This window comes from Amphiura filiformis, chromosome 18, assembly GCF_039555335.1.
Source record: "Amphiura filiformis chromosome 18, Afil_fr2py, whole genome shotgun sequence".
NCBI classification, from domain to species: domain Eukaryota; kingdom Metazoa; phylum Echinodermata; class Ophiuroidea; order Amphilepidida; family Amphiuridae; genus Amphiura; species Amphiura filiformis.
Window position 1 is genome coordinate 14,532,544 of NC_092645.1, and position 19,528 is coordinate 14,552,071.

General features: G+C 36.9%; 1 protein-coding gene across 1 annotated transcript; it reads right to left on the reverse strand.

Annotated features, from left to right (window-relative positions):
* Nucleotides 1-714: 714 nt before the first annotated feature.
* On the reverse strand, nucleotides 715-19,215 carry LOC140139904 (maltase A3-like). Its single transcript, XM_072161677.1, has 10 exons — nucleotides 18,928-19,215; nucleotides 13,839-14,018; nucleotides 12,173-12,357; nucleotides 10,716-10,757; nucleotides 8,940-9,074; nucleotides 8,556-8,671; nucleotides 6,556-6,754; nucleotides 5,506-5,688; nucleotides 5,036-5,173; nucleotides 715-2,443 (listed from the first exon to the last, which is right to left on the reverse strand). Exons 1-10 carry the CDS (start codon nucleotides 19,109-19,111, stop codon nucleotides 1,991-1,993), a joined length of 1,815 nt encoding a protein of 604 aa, XP_072017778.1. The 5' UTR covers nucleotides 19,112-19,215; the 3' UTR covers nucleotides 715-1,990.
* Between the last annotated feature and the right edge of the window lie 313 nt (nucleotides 19,216-19,528).

Genomic DNA, 19,528 nt, shown 5'->3' on the forward strand with positions numbered 1-19,528 from the left:
TGTAGCCATGATTACGTAAGTCAATGACGCGGTGGTATAAGTCTGCGCTCAACTCGCACCCCATGATCAGAAATATCGTATACAACAGACAGATGCAACAAAGTAAAGCTGCTTTCTTCACACGGTAATGCAAAAGCCAATGTAACCTTATGAATCATATCGCTAAAATTACTGCGAAAAGGATGCCCGATGGTTCATTGGTCAGGCATAAGAAGCCATTTTCCTAAATTACGTATTGTGTGATATGGAATGGTACCTAAAACCTTGCCAGATACCCGTGGTACATTTTGCATGGCTAACGGGTCATTGATGGTAGGTAATCTGCACTTAAAAACAGTGCTATGCAAAAAAATAAAAATATTCTTAACTTTTGTCCATGACTGTATAATTCTTTATGCCCAGGCATAAGGAATTACGTACAAATCCAATAGGAGGCGATCTCAAAGACGGGATTACCTTTCAGTTCTCTTCATATTTTGTCAACATTTCTGAAAAGGAAATAGTTTAAGGGTATTTCCGTGATTTATCAACCACTTAAAGGCGACTTGAGACAATTTACTGATTTTGTTTGTTCCTCGCCAGATCTCTGAAAGCACCTCTAAAGAACTGCTTTTAAAATGATGACTGACAAATTGAGAATGTTATGTAGAATATTGATTTTGTGTGAAATATAGAATAGAAAGTCTTTTTTCTATTCGTTGATTGGTTTTTTTATTATCTTAAAACATGTCAACAAGCAGATAAATCACTTTTCGGCATTCTGCCAAAATCAGAAACGATATATACATAGTATTAATATAGTAAATAATCTAGCATCTGTGTAATGTTTCCTATTTCATTATATTTTAAATACATCGAATGCCTTTAAAAAAATGAAACCTTATAGCACAATGTCAAGTGGCCATGTCTTCTTGGATACTCAGAAGACACCTGAAGAAAATGCTACAAAATCATAAAACTCACATTCGTCTTCTTAATTAAAGTTAGCGACAACTACTAGATAAAAGCAAAAGCAAACTCAAAATCTCTCTCTCTCCTATACAATAGAATAAGAATGGTTAATTCAAAATCAAAGAAATTAAGTCATCCAGGTTCAGCTATCGAAGACAGTGCACATAATTTTGCAATATATTGTTATAGGTTTTGACAGACTGCTGAATCCGGATTCGTCTCTATGTAAAATTAATGTTACCTATGAAATCTCTTAAAATTACAGAAAAGTGGATCAGCCAGAGGATTTAATCAGAGGGCTGCGTATAAGTTTAACGGTAATCTGCTTGATAAGTGAGCCAAATAGGGCGACATACGTGGTTAGTTAACGGTGTTGTCCCGCGTGATCAACCCCCGTATTGATAATTGAAGAGAATTGATACGTAACATGAATTCAACAGATATATAGATGAACCCAGACTCGGCAGTCTTGTCAGACTCATAAGGATGCATTATTTTTGACACTTCGAAAATGTTATCCAATTGTTGGCTTTACACTGAATAATTTGTTTATATCTAGCACACTATTGATTCGTTAATACTACAATGATTGACCATTTTGCACTGATCCCACATATATTATTGAAATAGAGCTTTACCTTGGTTACTCGTATGATTATGACTTTGACAAACTGTCGAATCCAGATTCGTCTTTTTGTTAAATTCATGTTATGCATGAATTATTTTGAATTAACGAACAATGGATCTGTGCTTTAGCTCCAGAGGGCAGCATATCAAATTTTTTGAATGTTATTAGTGTGATAAGCAAAAGAGTGGGCATGCAAGGTTTGCTAACGCTGCGTCGCAGTACAGTACACGCTGACCACCGTTCAAAATTGATATTCTGCTTTCTGGAGCTAAAGATATGATTCCTTGTTTGGGCCGGTAATTCAATAATTTCACAAAAGACGTATCCGGATATGGCTGTCTTTCAAACTCATAACGATATTATGTAATTATGCATTTTATAAGAAAGGTTGTCGCAGTTGAGTCCACGAGGTTAATTAGTAAAATAATAAGCAACCAAAATCAGTGCAGCTATTAGAGTAAGGTTAAGAAACGTGTGTCTCCTAGCAGAGCTCGGCACTGTCATTGTTTCAATGACTAAGGCCTCCCCTGGTTTCAAATCAACGCTAGTCAAATCTACCAATCGACCATTCCTATCCATATCAGAACTCACTGTAATGGCACCAACGTTACCTACGAAAGCCAGGTTTCGGTTATTAACATTGCTTGCGTAATCATCTGTGCTTGGTTCGTTGCTGAAGTTGATAGTTATGAGATATGAGTTGTGAGATGCGTCCTTTTCATTTGGGATTCGTAGAAATGAAAAGATCTGCTCGTTGACGATCAAGTAGGTGAGATTGTTGGTTTGTAGGGCAGGTGCTATTTTACGTAGTTCTGTTAGCTTTTTGTACATGTTGAGTGCTGAGCGGGGATCTTTTCTTTGGTCCTGCAATTATAATATAATTGGTTATGAGTACTGGGTTAAATTTATGTTCAAAGTACGCATAATATTCTTGAATTAGAGGACAGCAGGAGCTCAGACGGTAAAGAGAGGGCAGCATATAAATTATTTAACGGTGAAATATGTTTATTCATCATGTTAGGTATGCTATAGAGGGCGGCTCAGTGCCGCGTCGTCTGATCCCTGTCCTCCAATTCAAGAGAACTCATGCGTACCCAGAATTTAACGAAAAGACAAATACCTATTCGGCATTCCGCCAAATTCATGACTAATTATCGTCTGTATTATTTCAATTGTACTTTGCTTGGTTAGAAATAGATCATTTTGTCAATACTTTTATGGTTTACATACAACAACTGCCATATTTTTTAATTCATAAAAATGCCTCAAAATTATAAATGCGTTCTCCTGATGTTTACATCTGATAAATACTAGTTGAAATTAAACTTTATTTAAACATTTTCAAACATAACTTTCCTTGGTAAAAATTGTAGATATTAGCATTCTACGCTGGCTCACCTTAATACATTCCGAACAATAATCAAAAACAATAGCAACATACACCCTATCAGATCCTAACATGTGTGCAAACAACAAAGCAGAGCCAATCCATGTCAACTCCAGGGATGTGCACCGCAGCACCTCTTCAATTTTTTTCTTTTTCTGTGTGGTGGTAGATATTGGTAAGAAAGTAAAATCCTGAAAATTTGAGCTTCATATACCATTTCGTTTTCCCGTGGCATCAATTTGAAATTTAGGGGGGTCAGCGTAAAAAATGTGTCGCAACGCTTAACCAGTGGACTTCGGTTGTATATATAAATGCGCATATATAAATGCGCACGTGACCAGATGGCCAGTGCCATGTTCGTGTTACCTCACTGTCAATCACTGAAATTGCGACCACAGTTCCAGGTGGTGACCGCATTGCATTCTCTAAATTCAGTAAATTTTCATCGTCAACCGTGTAATTGAATGGGATTATTTTGAAATTTTAAAACGCTTGAAATATCACAAACAAATAGGCCTATGTTGATAAATAATATAAATACAAGCTAAAACCGTTGGGGTTCGATAATGAACCCCACAAAATTAACCGACTATATTGGAAAATGCCATACGGCCGGGCGATTATGTCCTACCAAAGGGCTCTGACTGGCCAAAAAATGGACAAAAAAATTATTTTTACTTTTGGAGTTCTGACCCCCCAAAATTGGTCCTGAATGGATGAAGTTGCATTTTGAAGGCCCTATATCTTTAAAGTAAAGGAGTTACAAGTTTTCTGATGCCAGATTTGAATTCTACACAAAAAAGTACCCCGGTTCCTTTATACATTTATGGACCTCCAAACGTCGTCTTTCACGTTGCGACACATATTTTACGCTGACCCCCCTAAATTTCAAATTGATGCCACGGGAAAACTTAATGGAGTATGAAGCTCAAATTTTCAGGATTTTACTTTCTCATCAATATCTACCACCACACAGAAAAAGAAGAAGAAAATTGAAGAGGTGCTGCGGTGCACATCCCTGGAGTTGACATGGAATGGGTCAGCAGTGGTGTAGCTAGGACTATTTCAGAGAGGGTGGGGATAAAGGGGCTAGGGGGCCAAGGCACCTCTCAAGGAGGGAGTTTTGACGAAAATGGCCAAAACGGTATACAAAGTATATATAAAAAAAAGCCTAGTATAAGGTAACCAACATCACATGCGGTGATGCGAAAATGGGGCATATGACAGGTGGCTTTCTGGTCACGCCACTGAAATAAAGCCAATAAAAACAATAACCAGGAAAAGACGTATTCACTTCGGTAGCTAAATATTACGCAAGGAAAATCAAGACTGGGAAAGGCCAACAAATATCATAATGTGTCCCTATTGTCATTAAGGGGTACTACACCCCTCGATAAATTATTTTAGCATTTTTCTCAAAAACTAATCACACACTGGTAACAAAAGTTATATATATTATTGGGGCAAGGAATCCAATTACTACACTGGAATTTCAGTAACCCAAGGCAAGCGATTCGTTATTTATGATAAGAAATAAGGTACCGCTAGGATGTACCTCATTTCCTATCATAAATACGGAACCGCTTCACTGAAATTTCAGTGTAGTAATTGGATTCCTTGCCCCAATAATATACATAACTTTTGTTACCAGAGTGTGATTAATTTTTGAGAAAAATGCAAAAATAGTCACAAATTTGCCACAGGGGTGTAGTACCCCCTTAATGACAATAGGGACACATGATATTTGTTGGCCTTTCCCAGTCTTGATATTCCTTGACGCAAATGACGCATTGTTGTTACGCTGAAGTCGTTTGGGCTGGGCGCTTCAATTTTCGCTTGCAAACCAGCAGAATTTGTCATAGATTCCGTTGGTAATAGAATAAAAATTGTGGTTGGTAATAGAAGATTTATGAATTTATTGTCAGCCATATCCCCTGTATTAGGCATGTCATTCCACGCAAAATTATAGTCAATAACCCTAAACGTATAACCCTAACCTGACCCATCCAGCAATAATGTTAATAGTGCTCCTGACTGTGTTTTGGCGATAACTCAATTACTCGTCTTACCTCCACATTAAGTCCAAGAAGATATTTCTCATTGACTGGTAACCAAGTCTTATTTGCGGTGCTGAAACCAGAGTTCTCCGTAGCATCCCATTGCATAGGTGATCGCTCTGGGTCACGGGTGTATTCCTCCCAACAACACTACAGCAACAACAAGAAAACGGCTTTATACCTTCTCATGTGATATATCCTTTTATGGGTTATTGTAGGACTACTCACCCATGCCCCGATAGCTTTATCGGCCAAATATGGATGTCATTTCTTAAAGGAATCGAAAAGCAACGTTTTATGGCTAATTATTAAAAATTTATACTTTTTATATTTTTGATATTTAACAGTCCTTATTAAGTCCTTTTGGAATACAAATGCATAAGGATCCTGCGTGTCATTATAAGTGACACATATATCGTATCAGTTACCGGGTTGTTTTTTGGGTAAGGATCCTGCGTGTACGATTATATCTCGTCACTTACCGGGTTGTTCTTTGCGTAAGGATCCTGCGTGTCATTATAACTGACCCATATATCTTCCATACCGATTTCTTCACCATAATAAGTAGTCGGTGTTCCAGGTAGAAGAAGGTTCAATATATTTGCCGCTCTCTTGTACTGGTAGCCAAGTTTGTCCCCGATTCGGTTATTGTCGTGGTTCCCCACCTTTAGAAAGTAGAACATTAGGCTATTATATTAATTAAGACAGCAAAGACTGAACAGTTAACCAACCAACTTGTTTAATTAAACAGAAATTAATTTTTTTAAGATCAAATAAAAATAAAAACGGCAGATGATCAAATTGTGAAACTCTCAATCATCTGGGAATCGCAAACGAGAGATTAATTTCAATCTAGTCAACCAGATTATTCCAACATACCTTGGAGCAGCCTTCAGCTGGGTTGTGATGTTAAACACCTTGATTCCCGATGTGACGTCATTTGGCGAGGTAAATAAATAAAATAAATAAATTTCGGTAGAGTTCTGATTGTTCTCTCCCAGGCGTGTGAGATATTGTTTCTGAGTCCTTCATTAAGGTTGAAGGACTGTTGTTCTGCTTGCTCCCAGATGGGTTTTTTGTTATCCTTGGCCAGAACCTTGCGTACTTCATGGTTCAACCAAAGTGAACACTGAGGGTGATTAAACGAGTGCAGCGACTGGAATAGGAAGGTGTTATTATGCAACATTCATGTTTCATATTTGGCGCACTCTTGAACTGAACATTATTTACTTACCACCAAAGCTGACCATTTTTGTATATGGTATTTACCGTCCACTCATAGTATACCAAACCATTTTGTCGTAAGGCGGGACAACCATTTAAGGCCGATAAAGCTATCGGCGTACGTGGGAATGATAACGTTAAAACCGTATCAAGCCACAAGGGATTAAAATAAAGTCAAACCTTGCACAAGATACACTGTACAATTTGTAGACATTTTAACTAAATTTGGTTATTTTGGTTTGCTGGATCATCAACTAAAATGTTATCATCCCCCATAGCTTTATCGGCACTAAATATCAAGTACTTACCACCCAATTGGGCCATTTTCCTTGTGGTGTGCTGACCATCCAATCATCTACCAATCGATGAACTTCAGTACCCGATAACGTATCTTCCGTCAACATGATCAGTTGAAAGTTGAATGGATAATCTGCTTGAGGATTCTCCTCTGTGCCATAGTAGAGAACTAGTTTACTTGGGGTGTCGTACGTTTCTGTTACCATAAATCTGTGGATAAATAAGGCAAGACATCCTTTTAGGGCCGATACAGCGATGGATGCACCGATGACATTTTTATTTGATAGCCATCAAACGAACAGGTTTCAAAATAAGTTTAAAACGTGCACAAAATGTACAGGATTATGTAACGTTTAACCTTATCTTGAGACCTTTTTTAGATGTTATTGTCGCCAAAGGTGTGCTGATAGCTGTATCAGCTCTGAATGAATATATCCGCTATTATACCAATTAAGATAGTGAAAGGGTTATTTGATAAATTTCAAGAATCGCATTTAGGATCGAACAGTTGCTTCATTTTGGAGCTGTTCTGTTGTGTCATGCGGAATCCATATTAAGAATGACGTCTGCTTCTGGGCAGTGTCTCATAAATTAGAGTTGGTCATTTTTTCATATAGTTCAGAAAAGGTAATCGGAATAAAATGTATTCAAATTAAAGCTAATTGTAACATATCCATAAAATAGATTAGTATTTCTTTTCCATAAAATGTTAGCTTTTACTGTCAGGTATATCCCATTTTAATTTCGAGCTGAACAACTGACGCAAAGGAAATTGGAATTTAGTACCAGCGCCGATGTCGTCAATGCATGTCACTCCATCGGTCGTGCTACGACACGATCCTTTGATGTGTGTTGAGTGTCCCGCACGCCATATACGTACTGTTTTATGGACATCGAGTACGTGTTCGACTAATAACCTAATAAATTCCATCGTTATAATTAAATGACTGTCCTCTCGGATTTTGACTACACTACAGCACATAGAGTCTTGATTTTTGCTGGTATGTTACTTTAATAACGTACATTAAAATCGTATAAAAACAGAATTTTGCAAAATATCGAGGGCGTCATCCTCAGCAAATGTTATATTATGGCTTTAATTAATCATTTATCCTACTTTTGAATTACGTAACACAAAATATTTAAAGGAACAAAAATCATAGAACAAACTATTTATTGTAGGAGGAAAATATGTTGTGTGTGCATACGCCTGTCAAACACGTGTTAACTACCGCATACGTTTTGCAAAAGCTTTCTGGCGCGTTGCTAAAAAACGCCAGAAATAAAAATGCCTGGTTTTGGTGGCAAGGTGGCGAATCCGTGCATAGGGCGAATAGCGCCATCGATCGGTGCCATGAATCTCCACGATAGAGGTTATCCGTGTGCGATAAGCTGCAGATCCTATCAGCGACTGCTATACCTTGTTTAGGACTTTCAAAAGAAGTACCTGCATGTGTAATCATGACTGTTTCAAAATAGCCCGCCAAAGTCATGCAGGTAACTCCGAGGGCGTGTATTGAATTCCTTTGAATGAGGAATACTACGGGAACTACAGTCACACATGAGTGAAGTGGATAACCTCTATAGATTCAGATGGCTCTGTTAATCGTATCATCGAGCACAATAAATAGCATTTAAATATCCCTAACTTTTTTATTTAAATAAAAACGACAGCAGTATGCAAATGCTCGAAGTACGATGGGAAGAGCCTTCGGTACTTACCGAGGCACCGATAGCCGTATATGGCCAAACTAGGCGTGGCACCTTACTACGTATTGTGCTCGCATGTATAATACATAATACATCTTCGATGTATGGTAGAAAGAGCCATCGCACCTACATGAGCACCGATAGCGGTATAGGGCCAAACTAAACGTGTTGCCTAACCCGTCACCTTGGGAACAGTAACTACTTTGCCTCATAACAGCAAAAGTGTAATATTCCTCGTGATGTTGTGGCGTGATCATCACTACCTATTATATTCTTAGTTATATTGCGTAATCATCAATACCTGTAATTAGGTTCTGTGCTGTATTTTTCAAATATTTCTGATCTCCATCCCTCGATGACGTCATGTAATTCGGGAAGATCGGCTGTCATTGTGTGCAGTAGACTGTCATATTGAGGCTTTGAGTGCAAAATATAAACAAAACCCACATATCAATTTCGCAAACTGGCGAATTCTGACGTATTGCATTATATATAATAGGGCAGGATGTTGAAAACTCGAGAAACAACCCCGACCTTTCTTGACCACATGGATTGGCAGAAAATAAGATAATGAGGAGGAAGCTATGAAAAGTTGGGATAATCAGTAAATGTGCGTACATTTAGCACCCCCCCGCCCCCAATAATGAGATTTTTGAATGTAAACAGACTATTGAACAAGACAGACCTTATCTTCATCCGGTGGCGGTGTGTAATCAGGATTTACTGGCTCATCTGCGTACGATTCGTCTTCGTACATATGTCTTATAGCATCAACCCTCATTCCGTCAACTCCACGGTCAAACCAAAATCGTAACACACTCTGCACATGAAACAAGTACAATAGATAAAATTAGAAAACAACACATTTAGTACGATAGGTGACACCATGAAAGAATCTTTAATCTGTTGCTACTTTTCCTTTCTCCACCCCGCCCCCTGGAAGTACTGCCACTGGTGTCTCCCTTTTTTCTTTTGTTTTTGTTTTTCGACCGAATTCATAAAATAAATATTGAGAATCTCGGTGACTATATTGCCTTTATTTGATATTATACAGAAATCACAGTATCAGACTGCTTTATATCACTCATACATAAATTCTAGACAGTTCATTGGTTGATTACCATTTGCCATTTTTACCATCACCCACTCCGTGTGATAGTCTTTACCATCATGTGCTTTGCCGTAGTGCGCCGGGGCCAAGCCGTGCGCTGACTCTTGGACTCGCCGATTTAGTTATGGGGTGCACCCCAAAATGTTAAGTATGTCACCGCAAAACATGGTGTTATGTTGATGAATAAATGTATTTCCTACCTTAAATAGTATTTTAGTAATTGAATTTATGCATGAGTGATACAAAACAAATATTAACTGTCTTAAATTCGTGTAATGGTCGAAATATAATCACTCGGTGAAAGATGTATTGTTCCATTCCACTCGCCGTTCCGGCTCGTGTAATGGAACAATCCATCTTTCACCTCGTGATTATATTTCGACCATCACACTCATAGACAGTTAATATTTGTATACTATCTAACCAGTGAAGTGTACGCAAGCTGCCAAATTCGAGTATCGGCAAAGATAAACATCGCCCTCTGTAGTCAAAATAATAGAAGTGGGTTCGGACGGTTCATAGTTATGAGCTATACGCCAGTATGCGATAATCGCAACGATATGATCTCTCAAGACAGTCATAAACATATATCACCATTCAGGCGCAGAACCCTCATCAACCTAAACATAAATAAAACGTCGCCTCAATATGCAGCAGTATTTGATTCGATACACAATCAAACTCGAATAATCCCATGGGTACTACTGCCTTTCTTTTAGTGCCTCTGATTGGTTAATTACATGATGCAATCATTTGAGTAAACCAATCAATTTAAACCAGTGGCGTAGCTGGGATTTTTTCCAGGGGAGGGGCAAGCCTGTATGGGGCGGGGGCCCAAATCCACCAAACAAAAATTTGGCCCCCCTTCCTCAAAAAGGTTGCCCCCATTTTTTTTCGGTGGTCTGAAAAGTGAAGAGCAAAAAAAAAAGAAAAAAAAAGAAGGAATACAAGGGATAGCGACTTCATTTTGATATAATATATTTCCATTTTTTAACAACATTTTAAAATTGTTCGAATTCTATCCCCACCTTATATCGCTGCCCTATGGATTTTCTCTTTCTCTCTTTTCCCTTTTTTCCATCTCTCTCACTCCTTTATTATTTTGCCCTGCGCTGGGGGGGGGGGCAAATAGGCATTGCCAGGGGGCAATCCCCCCGCAGCTACGCCACTGATTTAAACCGTCTAGATCTTTCAACAATCCCCCACTTCAGCCCAATTGACTTTTCTTACCATATCTCTAATTGGCTCAATACCTGATATACCCCTCTTTGTAACAAATCAAAACAGTTCTTAGATGTAATTTGACTGCTAATACCCATTTGAAGGATATGACGAATTCTCATTACTTACATCCATTTCTTCTTGTACCCGAGATCCACTGAAAACGCTCACCTATAGCGACATAAAATGTTAAGAAATGGACAAGTTGGTCGTAATTTGGTCTATTCTATTTAAAAGAGAAACAACAAAATATTTTCTTTATGACATTATTTGAACACTGATGTTTTGACCAACAAGCAAAACTAATTTGTGTTTTCTAGTTATCACTAGCTTGATGCTGTATGATACTCTGTGATTTACTCAAACTACAATCCCGGAAAAAATGTGTTCGAACACCCAGTGTAATTCCCATGTTCTTCTTAGTATAGTGCGCACGCTATATGAGTCACTGGAAACTAAGAATTATAATAGAGTTCTCTCAATGTTCATCTTAAGCGTATCCTCAATGTTGGGAGAAGATTATGGTGAAGATGAGCATATTGGGCATGCCAACATTGTACAGGGGTAGAAGGCATTTTCAATAAGGCCTTTAAAGTGTTCGAACAATTTTGTCTAAGATTGTAGTTCAATCTTATACCCCTTGCGTTTCATATTCTAGCTAGAGATACATGACTGAACATCGGTTGTTTTGTGGGTATTGGGAAATATCTAAACATGGTGCTTTGGAACTGAGGAATATACCGAGGGGTGTAGCCCCGAGGCGTATTAATAATTTCACTTTTTAAAAGTCCACCTGCGTCACATTTTCTTCTTTTAAATTTGAAAACAAAATGCAATTTTTTATCTTTAATTTTCTAAAATATTGAATAGCGGATTAAGAAAATACAGTTATCGACCAATCACGCTAACACGCGATGTCCAAATACGGCGGCCAGCTATATGGCTTTAAAGAAATGAATACATGAATTCAAAACCCACTTGTGAAAAAAAACCTGTGTATCATTTTAATTCCTTCAGTTAGATTTACCTGGTCAATATGGTAAGTTTTACGTGCAAATGAGTAGGTTAAACTGTATTAAGTATGACGATTAGCATTGCAGGGACCTCGTGGGGTTCATTTTAAATTCTGGACTTGGGTGGTTTTTTGAATCATATACAAAGACAATAATGTTAGAATGAGATTACCACTAGTAAGATAATACAAAATAAAGCACACAGGTATGTATAATGTTGATAAGCATTCTGCCATGTAATATAAACCACACACTTTCCTTGATTAAACTCTTTTTTTTTCTTCAAAAGTCACTATCCAGTAATGAATGTGTTACAAGTGGACTTTTATACATATTGGATTTCAATCAATGTGTTACAACTTACAAGACTCAAATCATGGACTTTTGTGGTTCTTTCACACATGCTATTTTTCACATGCTCAATAGACACAGAGGATGAATTTAATTTGAGTTGCTCGTTCATACATATGACAGGCCTATGTATAGCAACAATTTCCCACGCTTAACTCAATTTGGCCAAAGTATGGACTTGGGTGGGTTTTGTATTCATATATTCAAATGTTGAAATCTTACCCAATTATTTGGAAGGCAGTTTTCAGGCTCATCTGTGACAGGATCATTGCATCCTTCTTTAGGATCCTTCCAAACATAGAAATCTCGATATTCGTTGCTGGCATCTTTGCTCTTCATACTCTCCAGAAACCAATCGTGTTTGTCACTTGAATGATTCGGAACGAAATCCATGATCAGTTTAAGACCTGTACATAATATCATAATAATTAGATGATTTTGTATTATATAGTGCACGATAGTACACGATAGAACACGATAAAACACGACAAAACACGCTAGCATACACGATATAACACGATAGTACACGCTAGAACACGATACCCATCGTTATACACTAAGGAAATTTTTCACTGAAAATCACACAGAAAATGAAAGTGATCCATTGAAAATCACCACAACAAAAGAAAATGTTCCACTGAAATTGTTTTCAATGTATTTTTCAGTGGTGTATCACGTGGCTATTTTCTGCTATAATGAAAAATGATCCAGTGCAGTAATTTTAATAACAACTAGTTCACCCGTAGCTGTGAGAGTAACTGATAGCGATGCTATTTGAACCCTTTTTGACATGTTTCCTTCATATCGAGGATTCTTTTTACCATTTTAAAGCCCAATTGGGCATACTGACCCTATATGACTTTCGCCCTCGAGTGACCTCCATTTGATTTTGTTCATGCTCCCGTGATATAGAGAATTACTTTCACCAAGTTTAAGCCAAATCAGACGAAGTTTAAAATGTAGCCCCTTTGACCTCGGATGACCTCGATTATATTTTACATGTTCCGCTCATATGAAGGATTCCACACACCAAGTTTAAGCTTGATCGGACAAAATTTTGAAATTTGAACCCTCTGTGATGACCTTTGACCTTGGTTGACCACGCTTTTATTTCGTATATATATTCCCCTTATATCAAGGATTCCACCCACCAAGTTTGAGCCTGATCGGACAAAATGACAAAGTTTGAAATTTGAACCCTCCGTGATGACATTTGACCTCGGTTGACCCCAGTTTTATTTCGCGCATATATTCCCCTCGTATCAAGGATTCCACCTACCAAGATGAGCCCGATCGGACAAAAATTGAAATTTAACCCCTCCGTAATGACCTTTGACCTCGGTTGACCTCAATTTTATTTCGTGCATATATTCCCCTTGAATCAAGGATTCCACCCACCAAGTTTGGGCCCGACCGGACAAAGTTTGAAATTTTAACCTTTGACCTTGACCTCCGATGACCTTTAAAACCAACCTTATCCGAAATGTCGTATCGATACGTCGAAGCGCGGCGAAACGCATAGCCAGACAGACAGACAGACACACACACACAGACAGACATCGTTCGTTATTTTAGTATAGTAGATAGAACTGATTAGCTCCTTTCAGGGTGATTTAATCCATCTCAATGGGATTAAGTAAATTCAAATTGGATTAATGACTGGGTAATGACGCCTTTACAAAGCCGTTTCATTTAGTCCATTTTCAGTGTTCTTTTCAGTGGTGCTTAAATTTTATATGTAAATTTTTAGTATTCATTTCAAATATCAGTGTGATTTTCAGTGTATTAATTCTATAGTGACATTCAAACAAACAGCTGAATCGCTCTTCGGCATTCTGCACAAACATATAACGATATAAAGTACAATACTATTGTTTTTGTTCCTTACCAAGCTGATGCATTTTAATGATCATCGCGTCAAAGTCGTCGAGAGTTCCAAATATAGGGTCTATGTTTTTGAAATCTGACACGTCATAACCGAAGTCTGCCATAGGCGATTCATAAATTGGACTAAGCCATATTGAATCGACACAAATTTCCGGGAAATACTCTAACCTACTGATGATCCCTGAAACAAATATAAAGCAATACAAAATATGACTGCTAGAAAATCGTATGTGCAATAGTTGTCATTGGTCATTTAAAATTTGTAGAACTATTAAGGTTAACAACTATTTTAAACTGTTGCGATTTGGTAGTTCACATCATCTTGTAAATGGTAGTGAGCTTTGGCAAATATTGCATTGATCATGTCATAGCGAGTGTGTGGAAGAATTCAAATATCACAAATATACTATTGTAGGTTCTGTGGCTCTTGAGTTATGTTGTAAAGAGGGCTGAAACAACAACACTTTTGTAAAACGTACATAACTCATTAACAACAATAAATCAAGCAAGTTTTCAAATTATATGATTTGTAGAATGAACTTTTGCAAAACATCAAAGTATTATTTTTAAATAATATATTGATTTAGATAACAAAATCGATAATTTGGTTGATTCGACCAACAATACCTCGTCCCTCGTCTGAGGGTATAGTACGACTTACCGGAGCAACTTTAATCATCTGATGAACAATATCACAAAACACTCAAATGAGATAAACATTTGTCACGCTTTTGATTTCTCTGCAAAAATAATTTCTAGAAACATACCTAGATTCCTATGCGACAACCGTAAATCTAAGCAATGAGGCGTTTCAAAAGTACCCATGTTTAGTGGTAAAATGTCATTGAACCTGTAACCACGTAGGATGTTTCGTTACCTAGGAAACATCACAACATAGGTTGTGGTCAATAGGCTGTAATGGGGATTGACCTTTATTGCCAATTCTGTCAATAACAAAGCATTTTAGATAGTGCAAACAATTCCTTATTTGACTTGGTTTTACATGACGAGCAATTTGAGACCATTTGCGTTGAAATTGGAGCATTTTTAATTTTTGGCCCCTGTGTGGCCAAAAAAACTGACCAACCCCCCAAATTTGACCTTTTTGCTATTACTCAAGAACGGTATATCGCAGGTAGGTCAAACTGTATTTTTTCTGAATCCTGGCAATGAAAGAAATAATTTGGTGTGCTTGTTAACCAGATTCGAGCAACTTTGAAATTTGACCCCTGGTGTTGACATTTAACCTTGAATATGGCCGGAGTGCCGGGAAAAAGTTGGTTTGGTAGAGTCCTGGGGTCATCATTAAATTTCTGTTTATACCGGACTAACCCGACGTTCTACAGCTTTGTATAAATATATCGCGGGGAAATACCAAAATTGAAAAGAAATGGGGTTTCAAATTGAACTTTGGATTTTGATGACTTTGACCACATTTTTTTTTATTCAAATATCTTTTTTTTTAAAGCAATAATCTAAGCTAATTGAACAGTGATGTGCCCTGAGTAATTTAATTTAATTATTATTTGACTTTGTTTACAAGCTGAAAGTATGTCATGAGAAATATGAGACAAGGGGAAACACCTTGGAAGTATTCATGCGAGAGTTTGTGTGTTATCCCAGCAAACACAAAACGTTTTCGACATCATTCGCAAAAGGTTATAAAAGGTTGTCAGAAAACGTTTAAATGTCGGGTTATATAAAGGGTATATTTAGAGTATCAAACGTTTTCATAACCTTAAAAAACATTTTTTGATAATCTACTGCTCAGCAAACAAAAATGATTTACAGAAAACGTTTAAATGTCGGGCTATATAAAGGGTATAAAAACGTTTTAATAAAATTCCAAAAACATTCTTGAAAACTTGATACAAAACATTCTAAACAGAATGTTATTTTGGGGTTGGAAAAATATTTTGAGAAAAATGTTTGCCCAAATATTTTCAATAACGTTTTAAAAACGTTTTCATGACCTTTATGTAACCCGACATTTAAATGTTATTAAAAGGTTTTGAAAAAAAAAACATTTTAAGAACATTTATGTGTTTGCTGGGTTCAAATATTTTAACATAATGTTATTTAAGTATTGACACAATATTTGGCAAAAATGTTTTCAAAAATAGTTTATAATAACATTTTTGAAAACATTTAAAAATATTGTTGTAGTGTGTTTTCATACTAAACGTTTTAAAACGTTATCATAACCTTTATATAACCCGACATTTTAATGTTATTAAAACGTTTTTACCTAAACCAAAAGCCAAAATATAACTTATTTAAAACGTTTTTAAAACGTTTGTGTGTTTGCTGGGATGGCATGTTCTAGGGGAATTCCCTTTCATTCATCAAGTGATCAAAATAAATCATATCTAATTTTAGATTGTTTGGGGAAAAACCCTCTTCATTTCAAGAAGATTCTCTTTCTTAATAATTTTGGGAAAATCCCTAGGATTGTGAAATGGATAAGATTTGGGAATCACCCACATGAAGTGTTGTAATAAGACATAATGGTCTATTAATAGAGATTGGGTTTTCTGGTGTATAAAAGCTGGAAGCTTGAGTTTGGACTTTGCAGAATGTCATGAGAGATTGTAAAACTCTACATGAATGTGTTGGTCTTCATGCTTTAAAAAATGTGCTATTTTTAATAACGAAGGAGATTTTGAGTACACAAATGTGCTCTTCCTCATCAAAGGATTAAAGTTCTTCTGTCAAATTGCTGGAGTCTGGTTTGGTTATAAAACAACACATCTGTCAAAATACAGCGGAGCAGTGTTAAAGAAGCCTGTTTCCAGGAGAAAGAGTGATTGGTGAAAGAAGCACCATTTTGGAGTAAGCAGCGCAAGGAGATAAGCGTTTGGATAAAGCAGCGCAAGGAGATAAGTGTTTGGAGAAGGCAGCGCAAGGAGATAACTACGTGTGGATTTTATTCGCAAAGATATTTATAAACGCAAGTGAACAATGGACTTCGTTGATTTTCGCAGGACAAGTGAATAAGGATATATACATCAGTTGTCCAGAACATTGCAAGAACTTTATGATCACCAACACGAAGACTGCTGGCTAAGTACTGATTAATTTAAAACTGTAATTGTGTGACTATATTGTGTATGCGATTGTTGTTATATGTACCAACCATATTTAACTTTCAATTAAAGACTTAGATTTTGTTAGCTTAATCAAACAGTGTATTTGTGTTGTGCATTCGTGTGAATTTGGGTAAAAGGTGATTTTGGCCTTGAGTCCGTACGACTCGTAACAACCGACAGTAAGATAAGGTGCGATTCAAGTCAAGTTGGTTAGTTATATAATTTTATTATTATTATTATTATTATTATTATTATTATTATTATTATTATTATTATTATTATTATTATTATTATTATTATTGTTATTGTTATTATTATTAATATTAGTAGTAGTAGTAGTAGTAGTAGTAGTAGTAGTAGTAGTAGTAGTAGTAGTAGTAGTAGTAGTAGTAGTAGTAGTAGTAGTAGTAGTATTAGTGTTATTATTATTATTAGTAGTAGTATTAGTATTATCATTATCATTATCATTATCATTATTATTATTATTATTATTATTATTATTATTATTATTATTATTATTATTAGTATTATTATTATTATTATTATTATCATCATCATCATCATCATCATCTTCATCATCATGCTTACTTGCTTACTGCTTAATTCGAGTGGTGTCCTCGAACTGTGATGGCTTTCCACAACTTCCTGTCCGGCCTCCATTGCTGTCTTGAAGTCTGTTGCCTCCAGTCCAGTGACATTTTCCAGAATGTCAATGTAGGTCAGAGCAGGTCTTCCAGGTTTCCGCCTCCCATGCTTGGGTATCCAATGAACCATTTTTGATGCGGGCTCCTCGCTTCTGGAACAGTGGCCAGCAAACCGGGTTCTTCTTTCATCATCATCATCATCATCATCATCAGCAGCAGCAGCAGCAGCAGCAGCAGCAGCAGCAGCAGCATCATCAGCATTATTGAATAGTGGTTATTTGAACATTAAGCAGGGTGAATGACAAATTTGAGGTACACTAGCGCCTTAAGCATAATATGACGTTACTGCAGATCCATGACAACATCTGAAATCTATTTGTACCGAGATAAAACGGCAAATGACCCTTTGTTTGCAGAAAATAATAATAATGTTATATATACCAGCACGTAATTTGTCGGTACCACTTATTGCTTATATTAATGCTAAAATCGCTTGTATTAATGATGATATATTTTTTTAACAATAATATTTTATTTTATAAAATCGTTTTATTTAATGGCACCGTGTGTGAGTTGCAGTTACGTAGCGTGACTGCGTGAGTCATCCTATGGGGTGGAGGCACAGGTCAGTGGCGTGGTGGCCATCATATTGGGGGCACCGACCATGATTCGGGGGACACCGGGTCTGATGGGGTTTTCTAAATTTTGAGATCGATTGGGGGAACGTGCCCCCCCCCCCGTGCCCCTATGACGCTACGCCACTGCTAATGGTATACCTTGTAAGTCACCGACTGCGTCGCCATCAGAATCCATAAATGGCCTATATCTGATATATCACTGTTTGTTTCTACCAAGCCTAACTGAGTCTAACATATCATTAACCTTAAGGGTAGACTAGGTATTGTTGGTCGAGGCAGCCAGAAAATCGATTTTCAATATCTGAATCAATATATTATTGAAAAATAACGCTTTGATATTTTGCAAAAGTTCATTCTACAAATCATATACTTGATTTATTGTTGTTAATGAGTTATGTAGGTTTTACAAAAGTGTTGTTGTTTCAGCTCTCTTTACAACATAACTCAAGAACCACAGGACCTACAAAAGTATATCTGTGATATTTGAATTTTTCTATACACTAGCTATGAAATGATCAATGCAATTTTTGCCAAAGCTCACTACCATTCGCAATATGCTGTGAACTACCAAATCGCAACAGTTTAAAATAGTTGCTAACCTTAACCCCAAGCCTCACCCTAAAATGACATACCCCCCCAATTTTTTTTTTTTTTTTTTTTGACTAAATGACGCCTGGTACTAACGGATGCTTCCCGTTCTAATTATGTTAATGGTATACCTTGTAAGTCACCGACTCCGTCGCCATCAGAATCCATAAATGACCTAGGATATATTTGATATATCACTGTTGGTTTCCACCATTCTCGCCAAGTAAAATCAGTAGTTGAAACATTGGTAACTGCAATAGTACTACAAACGATAAACAGATATATTGCCAGTGTCCTATCTGTACACGCTGCCATGATTACACTTATCGCAGGCTATGGTGACCTTCTGTGATATTCAGGATGTAATATCAGTCTGCAAAATGTGAACCTTAAATTTTAGATAGTAGATATCGCTAGAGCCTGGTGCATACTTCACATCGCAAGCGGCCGTGATATTTGGGTGGAAGCTCTATAGTCCGACGGTTCTTTATTCCGACGGTTCTTTAGTCCGTAGGTTCTTTAATCCGACGGTTCTTTATTTCGAAGGTTCTATAATCCTAATCCGAATATTAAAAGAGGTTCTTTAATCCGAATTTTAAAAACGGTTCTCTAGTCCGAATATGAAAATAGGCTCTATAGTCCGAATTTTAAAAAAGGTTCTCTAGTCCGAATATAGAAATAGGTTCTATAATCCGAATTTAAAAGAAGGTTCTCTAGTCCGAAATTGCAAAA

Excerpts from the sequence above, each read along its gene's own strand:
- LOC140139904 (XM_072161677.1), bottom strand. The coding sequence starts at position 19,111 with ATGGCAGCGTGTACAGATAGGACACTGGCAATATATCTGTTTATCGTT. Across the intron at positions 12,358-13,838 it reads CATTAAAATGCATCAGCTTG|GTCTTAAACTGATCATGGAT; the intron begins GTAAGGAACAAA and ends TATTATGTACAG. Across the intron at positions 5,689-6,555 it reads GAAAATGGCCCAATTGGGTG|GTGGGGAACCACGACAATAA; the intron begins GTAAGTACTTGA and ends TACTTTCTAAAG.